Source organism: Ascaphus truei, chromosome 18, assembly GCF_040206685.1.
Source record: "Ascaphus truei isolate aAscTru1 chromosome 18, aAscTru1.hap1, whole genome shotgun sequence".
Classification (NCBI taxonomy): Eukaryota; Metazoa; Chordata; class Amphibia; order Anura; family Ascaphidae; genus Ascaphus; species Ascaphus truei.
In genome coordinates, this window is record NC_134500.1 from 15873514 (window position 1) to 15898129 (window position 24616).

At 42.0% G+C, this 24616-nt stretch overlaps 2 protein-coding genes across 2 annotated transcripts in view; one reads left to right on the top strand and one right to left on the bottom strand.

Annotated features, from left to right (window-relative positions):
* The window catches only part of SCG3 (secretogranin III), a 33674-nt gene extending 18132 nt beyond the window's left edge, over positions 1 to 15542 (top strand). Inside the window, exons 9-12 of the mRNA XM_075575681.1 lie at positions 3647 to 3730; positions 5893 to 6024; positions 10606 to 10686; positions 11649 to 15542. Of these exons, the coding sequence (XP_075431796.1) occupies positions 3647 to 3730; positions 5893 to 6024; positions 10606 to 10686; positions 11649 to 11767 (416 nt within the window). The 3' untranslated portion in view covers positions 11768 to 15542. The remainder of the gene's footprint in view (positions 1 to 3646; positions 3731 to 5892; positions 6025 to 10605; positions 10687 to 11648) is intronic.
* A 6373-nt stretch (positions 15543 to 21915) lies between these two features.
* The window catches only part of LYSMD2 (LysM domain containing 2), a 26232-nt gene continuing 23531 nt past the window's right edge, over positions 21916 to 24616 (bottom strand). Inside the window, exon 3 of the mRNA XM_075575682.1 lies at positions 21916 to 22594. Within this exon, the coding sequence (XP_075431797.1) occupies positions 22549 to 22594 (46 nt within the window). The 3' untranslated portion in view covers positions 21916 to 22548. The remainder of the gene's footprint in view (positions 22595 to 24616) is intronic.

Genomic DNA, 24616 nt, shown 5'->3' on the forward strand with positions numbered 1-24616 from the left:
TCAATTCCAAGACCATTCTTCCTCTAATTATAGAGGTAAATAAGGATTTTAATCAGTTAGTGTTAGGACTTGCGAACTGGTCATACCTTTTAAGTGGCTCGCAGGTTTATACGCTTTGGCCAAAGGGTTAACTAAATGACCCTTTTACAAGAGATATATAGGTATTTCCCTGTGTACTTTTGTCATATTGGATATTGCTCTGCACTTCTTTGTTTCTTGTTTTATTTCTAAGAGCTTGCTGGGTATCTGTGTGTTTGTTAAGAGCAAGTTGGCAAAAAGAAACTATAGCCCCCATGTAAACCCACACACTACAGACACACACTGCAGTCCCCCCTCTATACACACAAGCACACACTCTGCAACCCCCCTTTTATACACAAACACACTCTGCAGTACCCTCTACACCAGCGGTGCGCAAACTGGGGGGCGCGAGACTGCCGGCGGGGGGGCGCGGGGTTTACAGAGGCCCTGCGCGCTTCCAGAAGGCCGGGGGAGCTGCAGGGCCTCTGTAAACCTTCACTTACCTAGGCTCCGGCGGCTTCCTTCCTGCGTCGCCATGGCAACGCGGCGTCAAAATGACGCCGTGACGCCGGAGCGCAGGTGAGTGGGGGCGCGGGAGTGAGGGGACCGCCGGTAAGGGGGCGCAGGGAAAAAAAGTTTGCGCCCCCCCCCCATCTACACCCACAAAACACACTGCAGACAGACACCAACAAAACAGACTGCTGCCCCCTCTACATCCATAAAACACACACCAGCAGCCCCCCTCTACACTCACTGCAACCCCCATGTAAACACACACACTGCAGACACACACAAAACTCTGCACCCCTCCTTCACCCACCCCTCTGCACCTACAAAACACACACTGCAGAGACACACAAATCAACAATACAGGCTCTGCCATCTCTACATCCACAAAACACACACCAGCCCCCCCCCCTCTACACCCACTGCAGCCCCCTGTAAACCCACACACTGCAGACACACACAAAACTCTGCACCCCTCCTTCACCCACCCCTCTGCACCTACAAAACACACACTGCAGAGACACACAAATCAACAATACAGGCTCTGCCATCTCTACATCCACAAAACACACACCAGCCCCCCCCCCTCTACACCCACTGCAGCCCCCTGTAAACCCACACACTGCAGACACACACCAACAAAACACTCTGCAACCTCCTCCAATCACAAAACACACACTGAAGACACACACACACACACACTGCAGCTCCCCTTCTACACCAACAAAACACACACACACAGCAGAAACACACCAACAAGACTCTGCTGCCCCATCTACACCCACACACTTATAAAACACTCTGCTGACCCCCTTTACACCCACAAAACACACTAAGCAGACACACAAACCTTTCCCTTCCCTCTCCTGTGCGGAGCTCTCTGAACACAGGGTGGGGAGGAGTCAGTGCCTTGCTGGTGTGTTCTGTCCAATCACCTCCCCTGTCTAAGTGCAAATTTCACTCTTTGTGAATGAAACCTGAAAGCTGATTGGCTGAAAAACTTGGCAAGCTGCCAAAAATTCTGGGCCATTACTGATTGAATAATGTCCGGAATTTTAACCAATCAGAGAGCAGGGATTTCAATAATGCCCTGAATTTTACTGCTTTAGGGTGAGTCCCCAGTCTTCACTGTGGCACACGCGCCCGACGGGGGTAGGGGGCGGCGCGTGCACAGCGCTGCACCGCGGTCTGAGGGGAGAGGGAAGGTTTGCGACGGGAGGGGGCATGGCGGTGGGTTTGTGGGGGCGTGGCCATGACGTCCCGCGGCTGGTTCGCCCTCATTGGCTGAACTGCCGGCGGGGGCGTGGCCACGCCTCCGTCGCAAACACTAAACTCAAATTCCCCTGCCTGCCTGAAAACCTGTCGCGCACCGCTGGGGAAAGGTGCGCGACAAGGTAGGGACTCGGACCAGAGGTACTGGGGGAGGGGGGCGGGGCTTGATCGCACAGCGTGCGCTGTAGTAGTTAGTGGGACCGCAGCCTCAGCCTATAATACTGGATAAGCACATTGACAACAGGAGAGCATGACCTAAAAACAGACGCTCCTGGGATTCTTATGGCCCATTACATTAAAGGTATCCAAGTCAAACAAAATGCCAGGATGATAAGAGTCTGCAAAGCGAATAGGCCAATCAGTTGCTTGGGAACGAGTCGCAGACGCATGCATGGATGGGGATGACTCACTTCCAACGATGCGTTAATGTACCTCAAAGCAAACATTGACCACCTGTGCGCAGATGGCTGTGAGCCTATTGTGTATCTATGGACATAAGTGAACATTTCTGTGAGCGCTGCATGGGAAAAGGCTTCCAACCCAGGCAACCTATCTGATTTATTAGCAGCTTGGCAATTACAGAGGAAGTGTACACATACTGTAGGATGTACTGATGACAAACTAAAGTGCCATGAACAGGTTTCTTTGTTTAAGAACCATTTATACATCACTAGAAATGATTTACCAAGGTATCCTATATGTAGCAGGGGTGGGTAACTCCAGTCCTCAAGGGCCATCAACAGGTTAGGTTTTTAAGGATATCCCTACTTCTGCACAGGTGGCTCAATCAGTGGCTCAGTCCAATATTCAGAAGATCTGGCCTGTTGGTACTGTAGCCCCTGAGGACTGGGTTTCCCACCCCTGCTATATACTGTTAAAATGTTCACTAGATACAGATTTTTATTTTAATATGTTTTTTTTTTTCCAACCCATTTTTTATTCACCGTTTTAAATGTAACAAAGGGACACAATACATAATATAGGCATCAACAATGATAACATTTTAATGCACATATGTGTACATGCCCTACAATAAAAACATTAAACACAATATCACAATTAAAATAATACAGTGGGGAAGAGTGGTGGGGGGGTGAGGTCATCTTTGACCGCTCAATAGAAGCACTCCACCAGACCTTCGGGAGGAACACAGCTCACCGACAACTCCCACGCCGCACCGCCCTCCTGTTTTTAAGACAGGGGAGTTGGGACGACTACAACCAACAAGGAAGCGCCTTGCTATGAAGAGGATGCCCAGGGCCCACATAGGGTGTGATCCCCATTGTCGATGGAAACGTAGTCAGTCCTATCCAACCATCATTACATAGATACATAGTAGATGAGGTTGAAAAAAGACGTACGTCCATCAAGTTCAACCTATGCTAAATTTAGACAACAGATACTTTATCCTATATCTGTACTTACTTATTTATCCAGAGGAAGGCAAACAAAAAACCCCAGTGTCATTTCATCCAATGATATCTCATAAGGGGAAAAATAAATTCCTTCCTGACTCCAAGAATTGGCAATCGGATTAATCCCTGGATCAACATCCTTCCCATGTATACTTATTTGGTACATCCCTGTATACCTTTCCTTTCTAAAAGTAGCGCTATTTCCTATTACAGTAGCGCTAGATCTGGATTCAGACCCGCCTATCCTCCTTGTGCAAACCATGGTTTATTTTAACAGTCCAAAAACTAAACTTGTTTTTATTTATTTTGTTATCAATATCTTTTTCCATCGTGTTTAATAACAGTGGCTGTCATTGAGCATAATGTTGGCAAAAAAAATGTAAAGCAAAAATGGTATAATACTATTTATTTAAATAAATTTTCCTTTGCAGAGAACATAGACACCATGATCGCTGTGCAAACAAAGAATAAGCTGGGAAAAACCTCACTCTATCCCAAAAACAAGTTGCCAGCAGGTATTGTTTCTATGAATTAGTGTTGTGTTTGAATATTTTGCGGTCATGGATGTAAAAAGCGCTGGTTTTCTCACCAAAGAACAAAAAATCAAATACAAAATGTTACTTTCAGTGGGGAACTTACATTAATAATGTTTAGTGACAAATGTGTGAAACGGTCACTCACTGAAATATTTGGATATATGATGAAAAAGGCAAATCCCTTTCTTAGATTTGTAGTTTACGGAATATATTTTACAATATCAATTTAAAACACCCCAATCACATACCAATTCTTTTGCATTTTATTTTAACTACTGGCGAGATCTGGTCTTGCCCTTCCCAATGCTATTTGTATTTTTAAACTCCTCTGCTCCATTCACGAGATATAAGCGTTTGAAATATTTACATGTCCGGGAGGTTAAAATGGAGCTCTCCCCAGAGCCCAGTGCACGTGGTTCCAGATAGTGGTGGATTTCCCATTGGGCCTAGAGCAGCAAACTTTTTGGGCGCCCAAAATGTCCGCCCCCCGTATACATTTGCCGCACTCTTGGGTCAATCGGTCCTAATGGGAAGGCACTTACATGTAGCTGCCACCCTCCTCCTTTCGAACCGCAGCGTCGAATGGCGTCTCGGTGCCATGGCAATGCGGTGTTAAATGACGTCATAATGTTGCGTTACCATGGCAACGCGATGCTGTGTGACGTCCACTGTGATTCAGAGGGTGGTGGCAGCTGCATGTAAGTGCCTAGGGGCGGTGGATTGTCAGATCCGCCGCTGGTAACAGAACATGCTCAGGTGACAAAGACAGTAACAGTATGAGTCCAACTCATGAAGGCTTCTGGGGGAGATTGCTGCATTGCACTTGATGTCAGTCCACCTATTTAACATAAGATTCCGGGGAGGTTTAAAACAACACCAGTTCCTGTAAGAAACAGACACAGGTTCCAACTCGGTTAACCCCTTCTGTGTCAGTGGGTCCTACCGTCTCCGTGGGCATGGATGGAAGACGTGAGCGCTCTTCACCGTCACGTGATCGCTTCCCGGTTCCGGCCATCCAGACCGGAAGTGAAAGGGCGGGTCCCCTCCCCTTCAGGGTGCAAATAACGAACGTACGCCCCATAAGTAGGGTTACCATATTTGTCCCGACCAATGTCACGCATGCGCAGTCGGCGCTCGCCAGGGGGATCCAAAAACCCGGGACAGCACCCGGAAAAGTCAGAACAGAGCCCCAAAAGCCGGGACCCTCCCCATAAGAGCCTCTGTGGTGGCACTTTCCATGACGTACGCTGTATGTCATTAGGCCACTGAAGGGGTTAAGAGAGACTAAAATTCAAATCTTCCATGACACCAGGTAACTGGTTCCTCAAAGTTCTTATGCTAAGGTAATGATAAATGTATCGTTAGTACCACACCACCTGCACTGAACTGCATGTTCGTTAAGCAGCAAATGACCAAGCTGTACATGTATTGGAACCATGAGACTAATGTGCAGCCTTTATAGGAGCACTCCTGGTGACATTATGGTTTTTAATAGGTTAATTTCAGCTCCGGGGACCCCCTGCTTCCCGAGATACAGACCTCGAGAGGGAGTGCTGGTGTCTCTGCACAGTTTAATGGTCCCACGTCATGTGGGCCAATAGGAAGCTGCAAGGGATGAGGTCACAGCTTCCTATTGGCCCACAGGACATTTAAGCCGTCATTTCGATATCCCCGACTTGCTCCGTCCAGGCTGCTGCCGGCACCCACATTCCGAGGTATCTCGGGAAGCAGGGGGACCCCGAAGCTAAAATTAACGCGGTTCTGCTCCGGCAACCCCCCGCTTCAAAATCAATTTAAAAATAAATAACGCACTCACACACAAAAAAAAAAAAAAAGAGTCGCCAGGAGTGCCTCTAAATAGTTATCTAGTGGGTTTGACACAGAGAAAATGTGGACACCACATGATTCTAAACTGGAATTCTTGTCAAATCTTTTATGTAAGCGTTAAGAGAAAGGGGGGGGAATAATCTAAAAATCAATGGGTGACTATCTAGCGAAGTGTTTCCTTTTTTTCCCCAAATACAAACGTTTGTTGAGATACAAGGTTAGAAAGAGACTAAGAGGGTTTCTGTGCCCTACGCCGGAATTTATGAGCCAGAAGCCCACAAGAGAAGAAATAAATGACTATTTTTTCGCTCTAGGATCCAAAAATGATGAAGAATCAGATAGCACTAAACAAGAGGCAGAAAAAACGGGGAAAGAATATGAAATCGTAAAGGATTCCACCAAACACGAGGACGTAAAACCGCCTACAGACAGTGAAGAACCAAAAGGTAATATCAGGTGTATTTCTTTGTCCAGTGCGTGTCAACAATTCTCTACAATTGTGCCCTAAAATCTTTGATTCTAATACACAAAACAGAACTCCCTGGTCAGTAAACAGCTACAGTACCAACATCCACAGCGTTAGTTTAGTGAAATCCGCGCTCGCGTCGTCCCACGTATTAACGAATAATTACTGAAATCCCCTTGCAGCCACCAGCAGGAGTACTCCGATACGTCCTAAGTGAGGTCTCACAAGCAGACAGCGCACGGAGGATCAGTTTGAAAAGAAAGTATTATATAAAAAGTCCACTGATGGTGGAACGCAACATTAAAAAAACAACACAGCAGTGATACAGCGATAAAAACATAGAACTTACAATAAGCGCAAGGTGTGAGCAGATGGGGAGTTGGGAGAAGGATTGCCAAAGTAAATGTCTGCACCGCGACCTCCGGCAGCTGAATGGAACACCAACTCGAACTCTACTTAGCGCTAGTTTTAATAGCAGTGTATGGAAATGCACATGCAAATGAGCAGCTAATTACTTATTCACGTGATACAGACCGAGCGCCGATATCGGGCTACCGCCCCAATTTAGCACCTGTTTTTATCATCTACCCCAGCGGGCGATAGGCTATCTTGCCTATGTATATAATGACAACCATATACATAGACCAGATAAGTCAAGCCAACCGAGAATAGGTATGGTGCAAAGCGAGAAATTAGGGCTGAGATGTAAGGAGGAGCAGAAGAGTGTAAAGCTTTAAAAGTGAGGAAGAGAATTGGGTGTGCGATTCGGGATTTGATAGGAAGCCAGGTGAGTGATTTCAGCAGGGGAGACGCTGAGACAGATTTAGGAAAGAGTAGATTCTGGCAGCAGCATTAAGGATAGATTGTAGGGGAGACAGGTGAGAGGCAGGAAGGCCGGACAGCAGGAGGTTACAGTAATGAGACGGGAGAGAATGAGGGTCTGTGTCAGAGGTTTAGCAGTTGAGCAACAGAGGAAAGGGCGTATCTTTGTGGTATTGCGGAGGAAAAAACAACAGGTTTTAGCTATCTTTTGAATGTGAGAGAAGTCGAGTGTGACCCCTAGGCAGCGTGCTGGTGTTACTGGGTGTATGATAGTGCTTCCGACAGTAATGTGGAAGGAGGTAGTAGGTTTGGGAGGAAGTATGAGGAGCTCTGTTTTTGCCATGTTAAGTTTAAGGCGGCGGAGGGCCTTCCAGGATGATATCGCAGAGAGACATTCAGAAACCTTAGTCTGTACAGCAGGTGTAAGGTCAGGGTTTGGAAAGTAAATTTGTGTGTCAGCATAGAATGTAAAATTATACAGTACACTGCCATATGTTTTACATCAGGGGTGGCCAACTCCAGTCCTCAAGAGCTACCAACAGGTCAGGTTTTCGGATATCCCTGCTTCAGCACAGGTGGCTCAATCAGTGGCTCAGTCGAAGACTGCAGCACTGGTGCTGACGAAGGATATAGGACTGAAGTTGGCTACTGCTGCTTTAGATATACCAATAAGAAATAAAAAAAGGGGGGGGGGGGTTAAACTAGTATTGCTGCTTTAAGCCATATTCAGCTGGCCACTTGGGTTACTACAGGCTTACTATTTGCACCTATGTATGGTGTGCTTTTCATGTTTTATTTGTTGGGTGTTTGTTTTGTGTTAACCCTTTTGGTGTCCGAGGGCATACCTGTGCAATGCATTGGGAGCCTCCAGCATCAAAGGAGTTAAATAATTATAAGCCATAGGCCCAGATTCACAAAGGTCCATTATTGACTTAACCTTAATGAGGCATTAACTTAGCACTGGTAAGTGCTAAGGGATAGCGGCAAAGCTCTCCAACAGTGTTATGTGCCGTCTCCAGCCAGATTGAGCCTTGCGTTAGCTAGAACAGACATTAGTGTTAATGATATGTTCCCTCTAACAATGCCCATCCACAGAGCTCCGTTACAGTTAGCGTAGCGATTTAACGATGCGTTACCTAGGTCATAGCTAAAGGTGGTGTGGCTCCCTCCAGACACTGAAATATGGGTTGTGCTCTCTCTCTCTTTATAACCCATTGGTGGGCAACAAGTGGCCCTTGGTGGCTTCAACTGCAGCCCCCAGCCACTGGTCACGCAAACAGTCCACTCTCCATAGTGCAGAGGTAGTGGAGATGTTTCTGGTGTGGATTGTAGCTTCTCCCCGCTCCCTTATGACTGTGGTAATCACTAGTTCCCAGTGTAAGGAGAGCAGTGGGACAGTATTCATCAGCTTGCCGGCATTAAGAAGCTCACTGAAGAGGGGGAAGAGGGGGAGATTACACACATGCACACAAACATGTAATTTGCATCCATTGAGGTTATGCACTAGACGAGCCGGTCGTCACCCACCGGTGAAGTGTGCCAGGGAACGGAATGCAATCCCCAAATCAATCAAGAACATCAAAGACCACATCCAACTTTCAGAAAATGGCTCAAGTCTTGGCTCTTAGAAATCGCCTTTGCAAACCCAGATTGATTCTTCGCTCCACCTTTGGAGTTTTCAAAAAAGAACACAAGAGCAGGGGTCGCCCTGTGTATGCGCTATACAGGACATTGAGATAGATGTGCCACCTACAGTACCACTGCAATGAAAATTAGTGAAAAAAGCAGTAATATAAATGTGAAAAAAGAAAAACCTGGCGCCAAATGTTCAAATGGTAAGTCCTGTGATCCTCAAGGAATCTGCACACATGCTTGACAGGCAACAAGCAGGGTAATAGGCGATGTAACAACAGTGTCCTCTCTGCGCAGGGGGTAGTCCTGGCAGAGTACAGACTCTGCTCCGCCGGTGCTCTCGCCCAAAATCCTTTCTGCGGTGTACAGGAACCGTACCGGTGAATCTACTTCCACATCTACGAAACGCGTAGGGCAGGTGACACAGTCACCTTGAGATAGCATTGAACTTTTGTTGGAGCAGTTGGTCCAGAGCTTACAGTTTTCTGTTAGCCCCCGGCATCCAGACAGCAGCCCCTGTCCCTTTAAGTGTACGGGCACACTCGTGCGCGGGCGCGCAGAGACTGCCTGTGAGCAAGGAGGAGGAAGTAAGGTGAGCCGGCCACACGTGCTGTTGGGCTGTGCACCCGAAAGACTGCCTCCATCACCGGTACGGTTCCTGTACACCGCAGAAGGGATTTCGGGCGAGAGCACCAGCGGAGCAGAGTCTGTACTCTGCCAGGACTACCCCCTGCGCAGAGAGGACACTGTTGTTACATCGCCTGTTATCACCCTGCTTGTTGCCTGTCAAGCATGTTTGCAGATTCCTTGAGGATCACAGGACTTACCATTTGAACATTTGGCGCCAGGTTTTTCTTTCACGTTGTTATCTGTTTGTACCAGCAGTAGGTGCCAGGCAGCCTACCTTTATGTAAAGGATATTTATATCACTGCTTATTATCATATTGGTGTTTAAACTTTAGCGCTATCACATTTTTTTCTTTTTCTCAGTAATATAAATGTGACTAAATTAGATACAGTACCACTGCTCTAACCCATATTTTCGGGTATTTTAGGTAAGACGTAATGATAAGATAACGCTAGGCAGTTCCAACTTACCATGCTGTTAAGTCTATGTGAATGAGATAACCAACAGCTGTTGTTGTTGTATATAATTAGCTTTGTGGATTGGTACTAACCTCGGGGATCATAGCGTCCATTACTGGTTTTGATAACATGATGTCATGAAGCTCGCATTAATGGCGCAGCGTAGATCTGACCCCACCCCCACATCGATAACTGCATCACTAGATGTCTATAAATTAACGCTCCTCTGCATCACGGGCGTTAATGCTAAATTGCCCCCATTTTTGTGTACGAGCATGCATATCGCAACCTACTTATGAATAAATAATATTCATACATTTGTGAATACGGCGTTAAGTCCTAAAAATGATCGACCATCCCCAAATTTAAATGCATCATCCACCTTTCACGAATCTCACCCACAGTGTCGGAGAGTTTCATAGCATGATTTATTTGTCGGTAATTCTATTGAATGCTTTTCACAACCAAGTGAATGATGACGTATTTATTTCCTATCTTTTATTGACAAAGAAATCTCATTATCCTCATAAATGTGGGTTAGAGGCACTAAGCAGTCAGCCGCTATTTATGATGTTTAAGGGTTAAATTCTACAGACCAGAATTATGAACGTAAAGGTTTTTTTCTGGAGTTGCATATTGACAAAAAAGTATCTTTCTATTAAAATGAACATGACTTATTCAGGCCATGTTGGACAGAGTAATAACAATCTTAATGCAGAACGTTGGTCTGGCGCCAAATTATCAATCCTTTAAACTGCATTTCCTCTGGCAGGAAAGGGAAATATCATTAGTATGTGTATTCAGTGTATGGTCATGTGCTATCAATGCAAATTGGAAATTATTATACCACCAAGTCTCCTTGATGTCCCTGAAAATGATAAATGTGCTGAATATATTGTTAATTAAATAAGTGGGAGAACAGATTTATAGCACTCCGATGCATCTCACACGTGTTATGTCAAACTGCCTATTGATCTGTCAAATCAATCAATCACTAATGCGCTTTAATGTTTTACTCCAGGGAAGGTTGAAACATATTTAGAAGCAATCAGAAAGAATATTGAGTGGCTGAAGACTCACAACAAACAAGGAAGCAAAGCAGGTAATAAAAAAACCAAACAAAGAAAACAAATTGAGTTTAAAAGCATTAACAAAGTAACATGTTCAGTTCCCATCACTGAACTGCATGTTATTGGATTAATGATGGGCGGTTATTCATTGAACTGCAATAGTGCCGATAGTACCCCTATCACACAGCAACTCCCATTGAAATCTACAGATTGGCACTATCGCGGTTTAATAAATAATCCAGAACACATTTAATCTAGGATTACTTGTGTCCGACACCTCAGTTGTCGGTTCGTTTTAATCTGTAGCTGCAAAGGTTTCAAACCAGGCAATTTTTGTTTGAAACATATTTGAAAAATGTTGTACACTGCATATTTATGGGATCCATCTAACAGAGCACTGTGTGTACATGCGGAATTATCAGCAGAGAAGGATGGATATCTTCCTTGTTCTAACATTGTGTCCAGCATGTAAAATCATCCTCATCACTGAATTTATTATAATTATTACCAGAGTCTCCACTAATTCCCAAAGTAGGTACTAAAACATGCTGCACATCATGATACACTGAGGAATGGTTCCTGCCCAAATTAAACATGGAAAAGTTGCCAGGTTCTTATATATCAGGGGTGGCCAACTTCAGTCCTCAAGGGCCACCAACAGGTCAGGTTTTCAAGATATTCCAGCTTCAGCACAGGTGGCTCAATCATTGGCTCAGTCAATGACTGAGCCACCTGTGCCGAAACCGGGATATTCTTAAAACCTGGCCTGCTGGTGGCCCTTGAGGACTGGAGTTGCCCACCCCAGCTGTAAGAGGCCAACATCAATGCAAGTAATGAAAGCAGCATTTATGACCTGGTAGATACAGACGAGATATTTTTCACCTGCGAACAAATTCAGATCATTTTGTTTAAAGTATGCACATGACCACCAACCACTTGTATCTTCATCAGGATGGCAGGATCTGTAACCATCGTTGTGCTTTTCCATTTCCAGACTACGATCTCTCCAAACTGAGAGACTTCATCGATCAGCAAGCCGACGCTTATGTAGAAAAAGGAATTCTGAACAAGGAAGAAGCCAATATTATCAAACGTATCTACAGCAGCCTGTGAAGCGGGGACGCGTGAAGGATCCCGCCTGCTGTACAAAATATGCTTTAGATTTAGAAACTTCCACAGTGGTCTAAAATCAACTCTTTCCAATGTATCATTAGAAAATGTTCAATTATCATTGCGTCAATCTAATTTGTAGGTGCTAAGGTCCCTTTAGACCAGTGCTTCTCATGCATGACCAAATTGGTCACCAGTGCTTGTGTGTGCAGTCTCAGTAGCAAGTAGAGGACGTGAAGATGATTATGATGATGATGATGATGATGATCATTTTCAAGATTCTGCTCTTTCCCCAAGACGGTACTGTAACAGTAAGATGCCTTAGACCAGTTGTTGTCCTTTCACACATTTCCTGTAACTTGATGCAAGCAGATATCCAACTCTGATGAAACTATGACTCTTAACCCCCCCCCAACCCCCCACCACCCCCCAAAGGGGTGTGTGCAGAGCACACGCGTACAAAGTGAAACTTCTTTGCATTTTGTCACTCTCTAAAGTCTTTCATTCATGCAAAATGATAAAAATCAAAATATAATTTATGTGACAAAATGCAAAGCAGTGTCACTTAGAACATGTGTGCCTTCAACTGAGCCACTGAGTCACCTGTGCTTAAGCAGGAATATCATTAAAACCTGACCTGTTGGTGTCCCTTAAGGACTGGTGTTGGCCACTTCTTTTATAGAGCACGGGAATATATATATATATATGAAGAGTGAGGGATGAGGAAATGAAGTCAGAGTGGGTGAGGAAGAACGAAGTAATGGAGAAATAGAAAAATACTTTTAGGATTAACTGGGAATGTGACCACACAAATAGTTTGAGAACCACTGTGCTAAAAGCATCTCATACTGTACTTTGCAGGCATCACTTTTTGAAGGTTCCTAATACATCATACAAACAGGGTAAATATCTACTGTATATGTATACTTTACGATGTTGCTATTTGCATTTGACAGACAGATTTGTTGGCAATACTCTAAAGGCTCATGTAAAGATCACTGCAGTTCTAAGCACCTCTCAGCTACAATAAGTTTCTATATTTTGCAAATAAATTCTGCGTAGCTGCAAACTTTCAACAAACCTTTATCAATACAAAAATATGTTCTCATCAGCAGTGACTGAAAATCAGATGTTCAGAACATGCATATCATGTTCACTTGCATCCTATTTTCTCGAAATCAGGAACACCATATACAACATATGTAGCACTTGCATACATGTAGCATCACATTATTCTGTCATCAGTTCTTTGTGCTTTGTATTGCGTCTTTTAAATTTCCGTGCCATGCAGAAAAGATTTACACGTTTGCGTCCACTTAGCATATAACTGGTATGAAACCAAACTGTGATTCTGAAGATTAGAGAAACTTAAGTAGACTGGAATGGTCATTAGCCATCGGAAGCATCAAGTCAGTTATCTGGTTCTTGCCAATACACAGAGCTCAAAAATGCCCATTGCGACATAAAATATATAGTAAAATACTTAACAGTTTGTCTTCTATAGTGGTCATCCCGTGACGTGGCTGCAGGCTTATAATGCTTTGGCCAAAGAGTTTAACTAAATGACCCTTATTCATGAGAATACAAACAGTTAAGTATATATCTCTAGATTTGTTGTCATATTGGATGTAGCATTGGGTATTTGTGTCTTTTGTTGTATACATTTGGTCACTCCCAATCGCTCTCCTTTTGACACACACACACACACACACACACATATATATATATATATAAATATATATATATATACATACATATAATATGATATATGATGTGGTGGGTGTTGGAGTTAGAGCCTGCAGGGATTGTGTGTCCGAGTACAGAGCTGTATTCTTGTTTTAAGGACAGTTCCAAAACAAGAATTAGAATTTCTAAAGTCTATGACAAGTAAAACATTCAACGGTTTGGAAAATGCGGTGATTGCATTGGTTCATAAAATTTGGGCGTCAATTCCAAATAAGGGGTTTTTTTTTACTGCAATTTGTAATATTATATACACGCCTCGATTCTATTTGACCAACAGAAGAAAAGGTCCAATGAGGTCTGTATATGTTCAGTAGTAATATGACTCAGAAATTCTCCAAAAATTGCCATGCAAAAATAAAAAAAATGTCAGTCAACTATTTTTAATACGCACCAATTAATTTACCATAATCGCCAATTATCTTTCAGGATATTTAGTTGATTATCCAATTAGTTACGGAGTCTCACATTCCATTACAAAACCAGTGATGAAAGAAAGGTGTGCCCAAGCTTGGCATATTACGTTATATAACACGCGTGATCTCCTCGAGTTGTACCAAAGTATTATCATCATAAGCTGAAACCAGAACTGGGAAATACAACAGCCCTTCAGGCAGTTTAAGGCAGAAGCAAACGCAATGATGTTTTGCTTGTTCTGACACCAATTACCTGCACAAGCTTTACAGAAGTCAATAGGTTCTTGTGGGTGGACATGCATTTTTTAACGATCTTTTTAAACCACCCACACAGGACTTGTATTACATCCAAAATGATGTAGCTTGCCTTGACAATTGAAGTCCATTTCTATCAGCCGTGTTGCGCTGCATAGCATAATAGGGTGAGTAATCGTGTCAGGCTCCCTGCATCAAAAGGATCTCAGATACAGTACGTGCAAAGACAGTAGATTTGGGAACATTGTGACAGGTGAAGGTCCAATTTGTATAATATGCCCAACTTTATGCTAGGTCACATTTGGCAAATTAATGTTTTTGTTTTCATGCATACAAACTCAAAATTAGAGGAATACTTCCAATTCTTTAGCCAAAAAAGGTAGTGTATGCACATGTAGATTTAAAAAGGCAATCCAAGCCGCTTAAAAAACAAATACGTTTTTGGTTTTAATATATGTAGCCTGATTACCCTTATTCAACACGAATTACCCAAGCTGCCGATCGATTGGTTCTCCCGTAATCGATCACCAAAATCTTCTTTCCCAGGGTTCACTAAATGGCTGCCTTTCAGTTTCAAAATCTATCTTTCAGTGTTACTCAGCAGCTGCAATGTATTCTTATATTACTGCGGTATGTATATCTATTTATATCGCGCCATTAGGGTACATAGCTCTTCACAGCAGTAATACACGTGACATAATAATATAAATAACACAAATGGGAATAAGTGCTTTAGCATAAAAGTAACATTAAGGTAACATGATCTATTGTTACAGTTTGCAGCTCAAATTGCTGGAAATATTGGCAACAAATGATCACAAACAGGAAAGTGTTGCAAATATCTTGCACTGCTGGAGAAGTGGGCTAAATCAGCTATAGAAATCAAAGAATGATCAGTATATTAAAACTCATTAAATATGAATTTAAAAATAAAAAAAAAAGGTATTAAGTATTATCTAATACTATAGAACTAATTAAAAAAAAAAAACAAACATGTAGAATATTGTTTGGATTGCTCATTTAAATGATCCAAGAAGCAAACAGAATGCTAATATAATGATATATCTGAATACATACCTTATCGTAGGATTCCAATAATGGGGAATAAATAAATAAATACATCAGAATACAAAGTGCAAAATAGTATGGCTATTAAAACAAACATTTAAAGAGCAAAATGTATTTCGGTACTTGCAAGGCTACATTTCAATTAGAATCTGCCAAAAACAGTTTGGGGACTTTGTTACAATTCACTCAAATGTAAACTAATTTATTAAAATAAATCAACTGTAACAATATGCTGTGTTTTCTATTAGAATTTGATTTCTGGCACTGTATTTTATTAAACATATTTGCTAAACGTTTTAGTGTTGCTTTCTTTTAAAACTCCCTGGAATGAGCCCAAGAAGAAAAGGCCGTCCTTCTGGCCATGTGCTTCTCCGATAGAATGGTGTGATTGTGTGAATAACTCGGATGCACTTTCTAGGGAATTGTTTTTGTAATCCGTTTAAAGAAGTAAAACAGAATTCATCAATAAAGGGGAATATTTCTTAGTGGTATTGGTGAGATTTAGACAACTAAGAAAAAACTAAAGCTGGACAATTCACTTGGACAATGTTTACCAAATGCAGTACACAGAGACACTACAGTATAAGTGCATGTATACAGAGACACTATAACTGCATGTATACAGAGACACTATAACTGCATGTATACAGAGACACTATAACTGCATGTATACAGAGACACTAACTGCATGTATACAGAGACACTATAACTGCATGTATACAGAGACACTAACTGCATGTATACAGAGACACTATAACTGCATGTATACAGAGACACTATAACTGCATGCATACAGAGACACTATAACTGCATGTATACAGAGACACTATAACTGCATGCATACAGAGACACTATAACTGCATGTATACAGAGACACTATAACTGCATGTATACAGAGACACTAACTGCATGTATACAGAGACACTATAACTGCATGTATACAGAGACACTATAACTGCATGCATACAGAGACACTATAACTGCATGTATACAGAGACACTAACTGCATGTATACAGAGACACTATAACTGCATGTATACAGAGACACTATAACTGCATGTATACAGAGACACTATAACTGCATGCATACAGAGACACTATAACTGCATGTATACAGAGACACCATAACTGCATGTATACAGAGACACCATAACTGCATGTATACAGAGACACCATAACTGCATGTATACAGAGACACTATAACTGCATGTATACAGAGACACTATAACTGCATGCATACAGAGACACTATAACTGCATGTATACAGAGACACTAACTGCATGCATACAGAGACACTATAACTGCATGTATACAGAGACACTATAACTGCATGCATACAGAGACACTATAACTGCATGTATACAGAGACACTAATTGCATGTATACAGAGACACTAACTGCATGTATACAGAGACACTATAACTGCATGTATACAGAGACACTATAACTGCATGCATACAGAGACACTATAACTGCATGTATACAGAGACACTAACTGCATGTATACAGAGACACTATAACTGCATGTATACAGAGACACTATAACTGCATGTATACAGAGACACTATAACTGCATGTATACAGAGACACTATAACTGCATGCATACAGAGACACTATAACTGCATGCATACAGAGACACTATAACTGCATGTATACAGAGACACTACAGTATAACTGCATGCATACAGAGACACTATAACTGCATGTATACAGAGACACTATAACTGCATGTATACAGAGACACTATAACTGCATGTATACAGAGACACTATAACTGCATGTATACAGAGACACTATAACTGCATGTATACAGAGACACTATAACTGCATGTATACAGAGACACTATAACTGCATGCATACAGAGACACTATAACTGCATGCATACAGAGACACTACAGTATAACTGCATGTATACAGAGACACTATAACTGCATGTATACAGAGACACTATAACTGCATGTATACAGAGACACTATAACTGCATGTATACAGAGACACTATAACTGCATGTATACAGAGACACTATAACTGCATGTATACAGAGACACTATAACTGCATGTATACAGAGACACTATAACTGCATGTATACAGAGACACTATAACTGCATGTATACAGAGACACTATAACTGCATGTATACAGAGACACTATAACTGCATGTATACAGAGACACTATAACTGCATGCATACAGAGACACTATAACTGCATGCATACAGAGACACTATAACTGCATGCATACAGAGACACTATAACTGCATGTATACAGAGACACTATAACTGTATGTATACAGAGACACTATAACTGCATGTATACAGAGACACTATAACTGCATGTATACAGAGACACTAACTGCATGTATACAGAGACACTATAACTGCATGTATACAGAGACACTATAACTGCATGTATACAGAGACACTATAACTGCATGTATACAGAGACACTACAGTATAACTGCATGTATACAGAGACACTACAGTATAACTGCATGTATACAGAGACACTACAGTATAACTGCATGTATACAGAGACACTAACTGCATGTATACAGAGACACTATAACTGCATGTATACAGAGACACTATAACTGCATGTATACAGAGACACTATAACTGCATGTATACAGAGACACTAACTGCATGTATACAGAGACACTATAACTGCATGTATACAGAGACACTATAACTGCATGTATACAGAGACACTATAACTGCATGTATACAGAGACACTACAGTATAACTGCATGTATACAGAGACACTATAACTGCATGTATACAGAGACACTACAGTATAACTGCATGTATACAGAGACACTACAGTATAACTGCATGTATACAGAGACACTATAACTGCATGTATACAGAGACACTATAACTGCATGTATACAGAGACACTATAACTGCATGTATACAGAGACACTATAACTGCATGTATACAGAGACACTATAACTGCATGTATACAGAGACACTATAACTGCATGTATACAGAGACACTATAACTGCATGTATACAGAGACACTATAACTGCATGTATACAGAGACACTATAACTGCATGTATACAGAGACACTATAACTGCATGTATACAGAGACACTATAACTGCATGTATACAGAGACACTATAACTGCATGTATACAGAGACACTATAACTGCATGTATACAGAGACACTATAACTGCATGTATACAGAGACACTATAACTGCATGTATACAGAGACACTATAACTGCATGTATACAGAGACACTATAACTGCATGTATACAGAGACACTACAGTATAACTGCATGTATACAGAGACACTACAGTATAACTGCATGTATACAGAGACACTATAACTGCATGTATACAGAGACACTAACTGCATGTATACAGAGACACTATAACTGCATGTATACAGAGACACTAACTGCATGTATACAGAGACACTATAACTGCATGTATACAGAGACACTATAACTGCATGTATACAGAGACACTATAACTGCATGTATACAGAGACACTATAACTGCATGTATACAGAGACACTAACTGCATGTATACAGAGACACTATAACTGCATGTATACAGAGACACTATAACTGCATGTATACAGAGACACTATAACTGCATGTATACAGAGACACTATAACTGCATGTATACAGAGACACTATAACTGCATGTATACAGAGACACTACAGTATAACTGCATGTATACAGAGACACTAACTGCATGTATACAGAGACACTACAGTATAACTGCATGTATACAGAGACACTATAACTGCATGTATACAGAGACACTAACTGCATGTATACAGAGACACTATAACTGCATGTATACAGAGACACTATAACTGCATGTATACAGAGACACTAACTGCATGTATACAGAGACACTATAACTGCATGTATACAGAGACACTATAACTGCATGTATACAGAGACACTATAACTGCATGTATACAGAGACACTATAACTGCATGTATACAGAGACACTATAACTGTATGTATACAGAGACACTATAACTGCATGTATACAGAGACACTATAACTGCATGTATACAGAGACACTATAACTGCATGTATACTGAGACACTATAACTGCATGTATACAGAGACACTATAACTGCATGTATACAGAGACACTATAACTGTATGTATACAGAGACACTATAACTGTATGTATACAGAGACACTATAACTGTATGTATACAGAGACACTATAACTGTATGTATACAGAGACACTATAACTGTATGTATACAGAGACACTATAACTGTATGTATACAGAGATAATATACATTTCTACCTCTTCTTAGTCTCACAAAGCTCCTTTATTTAAAAGAAGAAAAAAAGTCAATTCTTCAGAAGAAAGTCTCACTCGAGAACAAGGCGGTAAAAATTCCATAGCTCGCTGGTGTAAAATGAATGAAATAAAATGTAAATGATAATATTAACTGCCAGCTCTCGGGGCTACAGAAGATGGTCATATTACTGTAGAGCCCAGCGCCACACACAAATTACAGGAGATCACCACCCTACTGGTAAATTACAAGGTTGCTAGAACGGGGATGGAGAGCTCAGGGATTACATCAAGAGTGACGTGAGACAATGACATGGTCATTACAGCAGGAGTTATACGAGACAATGGCATGGTCATTACAGCAGGAGTTATACGAGACAATGGCATGGTCATTACAGGGATTACAGCAGGAGTTATACGAGACAATGGCATGGTCATTACAGGGATTACAGCAGGAGTTATATGAGACAATGGCATGGTCATTACAGCAGGAGTGCTACTAGACATTGGCATGGTCATTACAGCAGGAGTGCTACTAGACATTGGCATGGTCATTACAGCAGGAGTGCTACTAGACATTGGCATGGTCATTACAGCAGGAGTGCTACTAGACATTGGCATGGTCATTACAGGGATATGCTCTTTCTGAAGCCAAGGGATGGATTTACAATGTTAAGCAGTGGTGGAGGCAACAGTAACCCATCAATAACAGGAACAAGTACAGGGAAAAGAACCTGTTCTGCGTTCAGTTTGATACATACAGCAGCAGGTATTGGTGGCTGTTATTAAGTAGAGCGCGCCACAGAGGTTTCCTCTGTAACACTGTAAAGATACATTTCTTTCCTCGGTCAGTCTATAGCTACAGCTCATTCGCTCTCGGCTGGACCATTGTAAGCTTCTACTGTCCGGCCTTCCTGCCTCTCACCTGTCTCCCCTACAATCTCCTAAATCTGTCTCAGCGTCTCTCCTGCTGAAATCACTCTCCTGGTCATCTATAAAATCCTGTATTACTTACAAAATTCCCCTCTCTTTTAAAGCCTATACACTCCTCAGCCCCTCCTTACAGCTCGGCCCTAATTTCTCGCTATGCACCATCCCGACTCTTGCGTTCTTCTCAAGGATGTCTTCTCTCTACCCCCTTTGTATCTAAAGCCGTCTCCTGCCTTAAACCTTTCTCACTGACTGCCCCACACCTCTGGAATCCCCTTCCCCTCAATACCAGACTAGCACCCTCTCTATCCCTTTAAAGACCATATGCACTTACCATGACACCATAACTGACCATGTCTCTAAATTCTCCCCACCTATCACTTAAGGCTGAGGCGCCTGGTGCGTACAGCCGAGATCCCCAGTCTGAGGTGAGCTGCAGGGGGAAAGACGAGGGGGAGGGGCGCCGACGGGGGGGGCGCGGCCATGACATCACCCGCTCCATCGCAAGTTGTGAACACAGATTTGCTGTCTTCAGAGAAATCTATTCGCGCAGTGCGGCGGGCAATGTAGGGGGGCGGCCCGGCCCCATTGAGGGGCGGCTCTTGTCCCTGCCGCACACTGCAGCAGGGGCCTAGCCTTAGACTACAAGGTCTTCTAGAAAAAAACGTTGTATGGTGCTCAAAATAAAACAGCAGTGTTGGGTATAAATGAAGTTTTGTAGGATGGAATAACCCAATGAAGATATGTAAATAGTGTTTCCAAGAGATGCAAACTGGCACACTACAATCCCACAAGGCAAAGCAGTAAGGATTAACCGTAGTAATGCACCTTCCGGTGACCAGTATATAAGCAACTATTGAAATGGAAACACTTTGAAAGTCCAGAACAAAATATGGGTAAGTTGGAAATGACTCACATGGGATAGAGTGTCCACGATGAAGAGTGAGTCCAGCTGTGTCCAAAAGCCCACGGGTTAATTGTGCCTCCGCCTGTAGATGGATGTAAAGAGCAAAAAGAGAAAAAAACGGAGCACTAATCCAGTCTGGCAATGCCAGACTATTCTGAAACGCATTGGTGTGGTTTTTTGGTATCTGATCCATTAAAGTAAGCTTTTATTTTATGGGAACGCATCCTTGTACTTTTTCTGGCATTGCCAGGTGTGGATTAGTGCTCCGTTTTATTCTCTTTTTGCTCTTTACAAGGTCTTCTAGGCAGGGACTCCTTTTCCTAATGTTTACATTTATTCAAGTTTGGTCTCCTATTGTTTTGCCCTGTGTATTACGGCTGTAAAGTGCTATGTACATGGATGGCGCTAGACAAATAAAGATATGCCTACCAAGAAACAGTAACAATCCTATTGTAGTGTTGTGCTTAAATGGAGCTAGGTGATGTACAGAAGACTAATACGCTTGTTTGACGAAACAAAAAAGGAGTAATATTTTCAACAAAATAGGTCTATTTTGGTTTTTTATTTTTTAAATCAAGCTTAAAAGCACATTTGAACACAATAAATGTAAAATTTTAAATAAACGATACACAAAAAAAAACAAAAAACTCATTACGGCAACCTTGCAAAAAGCCAAAAAAAAAAAAATTAGAGATGAAAGACACCACAAACAATGAAAGTGCCCTACAGATAAATAAAAGAAGTGAAAAAACACACATTTACTGTATTGCAAGTTGAACACTGCCCAGTCTGTAATTGTGTAACAGAAACAGTCTTAAGGACAAGAATATGCCACACACAAAAAAAAAAAAACACAAAGATCCCTTTTTGAAAACAAAACCATAAAACAAAAATACGACTCAAGATATGTTTGCAACCGAATTGCAGCATAATATATATAAATATATATATATATATATATATATATATATATTAATGGCTGCCATGTTTGTGAAGGCATACATCATAAGGACACTGAACGATGGGACGTGAATATAGTTAACTTATTTCAGTGCAAGTATAGTAAAAATAACTCTAGGATTTGTTGGTCAGATAGGAAGCCTTTTCGATCCTCGGTTTGGTGCATTTCCACTCCACTGCGTGGGATTTCAGACGGGAATAGGAGAGGTTCCTCGCTTAATGATGATAGGAGGACGTTGCATAGGATGATGCCTCGTCGTATCTGGAAACGAGACAATGACAGATTTATACACCTGCAGCAAGGGTGACAAACATTATATTTATTGTACAAAAGATCAATGGAAGAAAATGTATTCACATAACAAATCGAAAATTGAACCTGTTAAACTAGATCGGGGGTAATAATAATAATAATAGCATGTTCTTGTATAGCGCTGCTAATTGTACGCAGCGCTTTACAGAGACATTTTGCAGGCACAGGTCCCTGCCCCGTAGAGCTTACAATCTATGTTTTTGGTGCCTGAGGCACAGGGAGATAAAGTGACTTGCCCAAGGTAACAAGGAGCCGACACCAGGAATTGAACCAGGTTCTCCTGCTTCAAACTCAGTGCCAGTCAGTGTCGTTACTCACTGAGCCACTCCCTCTCCCTAGTGGTAGACCACTCCAGTCCTCAAGTATTTCAGCTTTTCAGGATATCCCTACTTCAGGACAGGTGGCTCAAATCGGTCCGTGCTTCAGCACCCATAGCTCAGTGAGCCGAGTTGAAAACGGAGTCACTTATTGAGTCACCTTTGCTTAAGCAGCAATATCTTGAAAACCCGACCTGATGGTACCACTTGAGAACTGGAGTTGGCCGCCCCTGAACTCGATTGAAGCAATTTTTTTTCCCTATCAAAAACTTAAAAAGCAGCATTTTCTCAGGGCTGCACAGGGGGTCTCCTGATGCTCCAGATACCTACACCAATACAGGTAATGGCAGTACTTCCTGGGCTATAAATACTCAACCTTCCGCAGGCCAATAGGTGGCTGCAACAGATGATGTGGCAGCTTCCTATTTGCCAGGGTGATGCGGAAGGTCTAAACCGCCATTTTGTTTCTCTGGAGGGGACTGAAAAGGGCTACGTTTATCAGAGTCTTGGGAACCAGAGAGTCCCTGGAACAAAAAACAAAAACAAAGTGTGTGTGTGGTTCAGTTCAGGGAGGGGGGGGGGGAGGAGAAGAGGAGTAACAAAAACCCAGCGAGAACTGCCGCTTTAACAAGATTCCAGCCCATTCTCTTTGCACTATGGACAGTTTTGAAACTTTGTAGCGAGACGACCATTCTTTGGTCTGCTCAACAGCCAAAAGCAAACACGCTGAGCTGTGTAATGAAGGATGCTGAGCGTCTAGAAAAATGTCAACCACACCATCCTTATCCTACAAGAATTCAACTACCTTATTTACTGAGCCGTGCGTCATACCTGCTTACAGGTGGTTAACTATTTTTATCCGCCGCTTGGGTTTTATGCAAAGAGACGTTATAACCAGTAGCAGGCAAACCGGGAATCTACGCGGATCCTTGCGCCCGAAGGGGCTTTGCCAATCATGTAAATACAAAATCAAGCCACTGATTAAAATGCATCTGTTCCTTAACTTCATTTGCTTCTGTATTAATGCATCTTTCTGCTTTATCGGATGATGGCGTTTTGCATACAGGTGCAAACCACCCGGTTTTATTTTTTGATTAAGAAAAAAAGAAAGCAGTAACTCAAAATCAGTGTAAGAGTTATTCAATGAGTTACACAAGGTTACAAGGTCCGGGAAACGTCTGAAATAAAGATGAGCAGAGCAGTGTCCTCCTGATAAACATGATCTTATTACGGCGAGCAGGAGGATGCTTTGCTAATGGATCACCATGCCGACATTTCCCATACTTTCAAACATTAATATTCCCAGAGAGCCCTGTGAATAGCTAACCCGACCTCTTTCCATCTCCTTCTTTGGGAAACATTAACATTCCAAGTTTTGGTTTCTGCCGACGCATCTGGTGAAACCGCTTTCTAAAAATTAGGCTTTAAAAAAAATTAAATAAAAAACTATTGTTATAGATTAATAACAGGAGACTGATAGATTTCCATTTTTGTGATGCAATTTATGACACTAGGTTCTGAGTATCAGACATCAGTGCAATTTAACATAACTTGCAACTATCCCTCTATAAACAGTAGGCTACAATGTGACTAAATTATCAAGCAGTGCGATTGTTGCCACCTCTGGTTAAACATTAAAGCTGCAGTTCAGTCT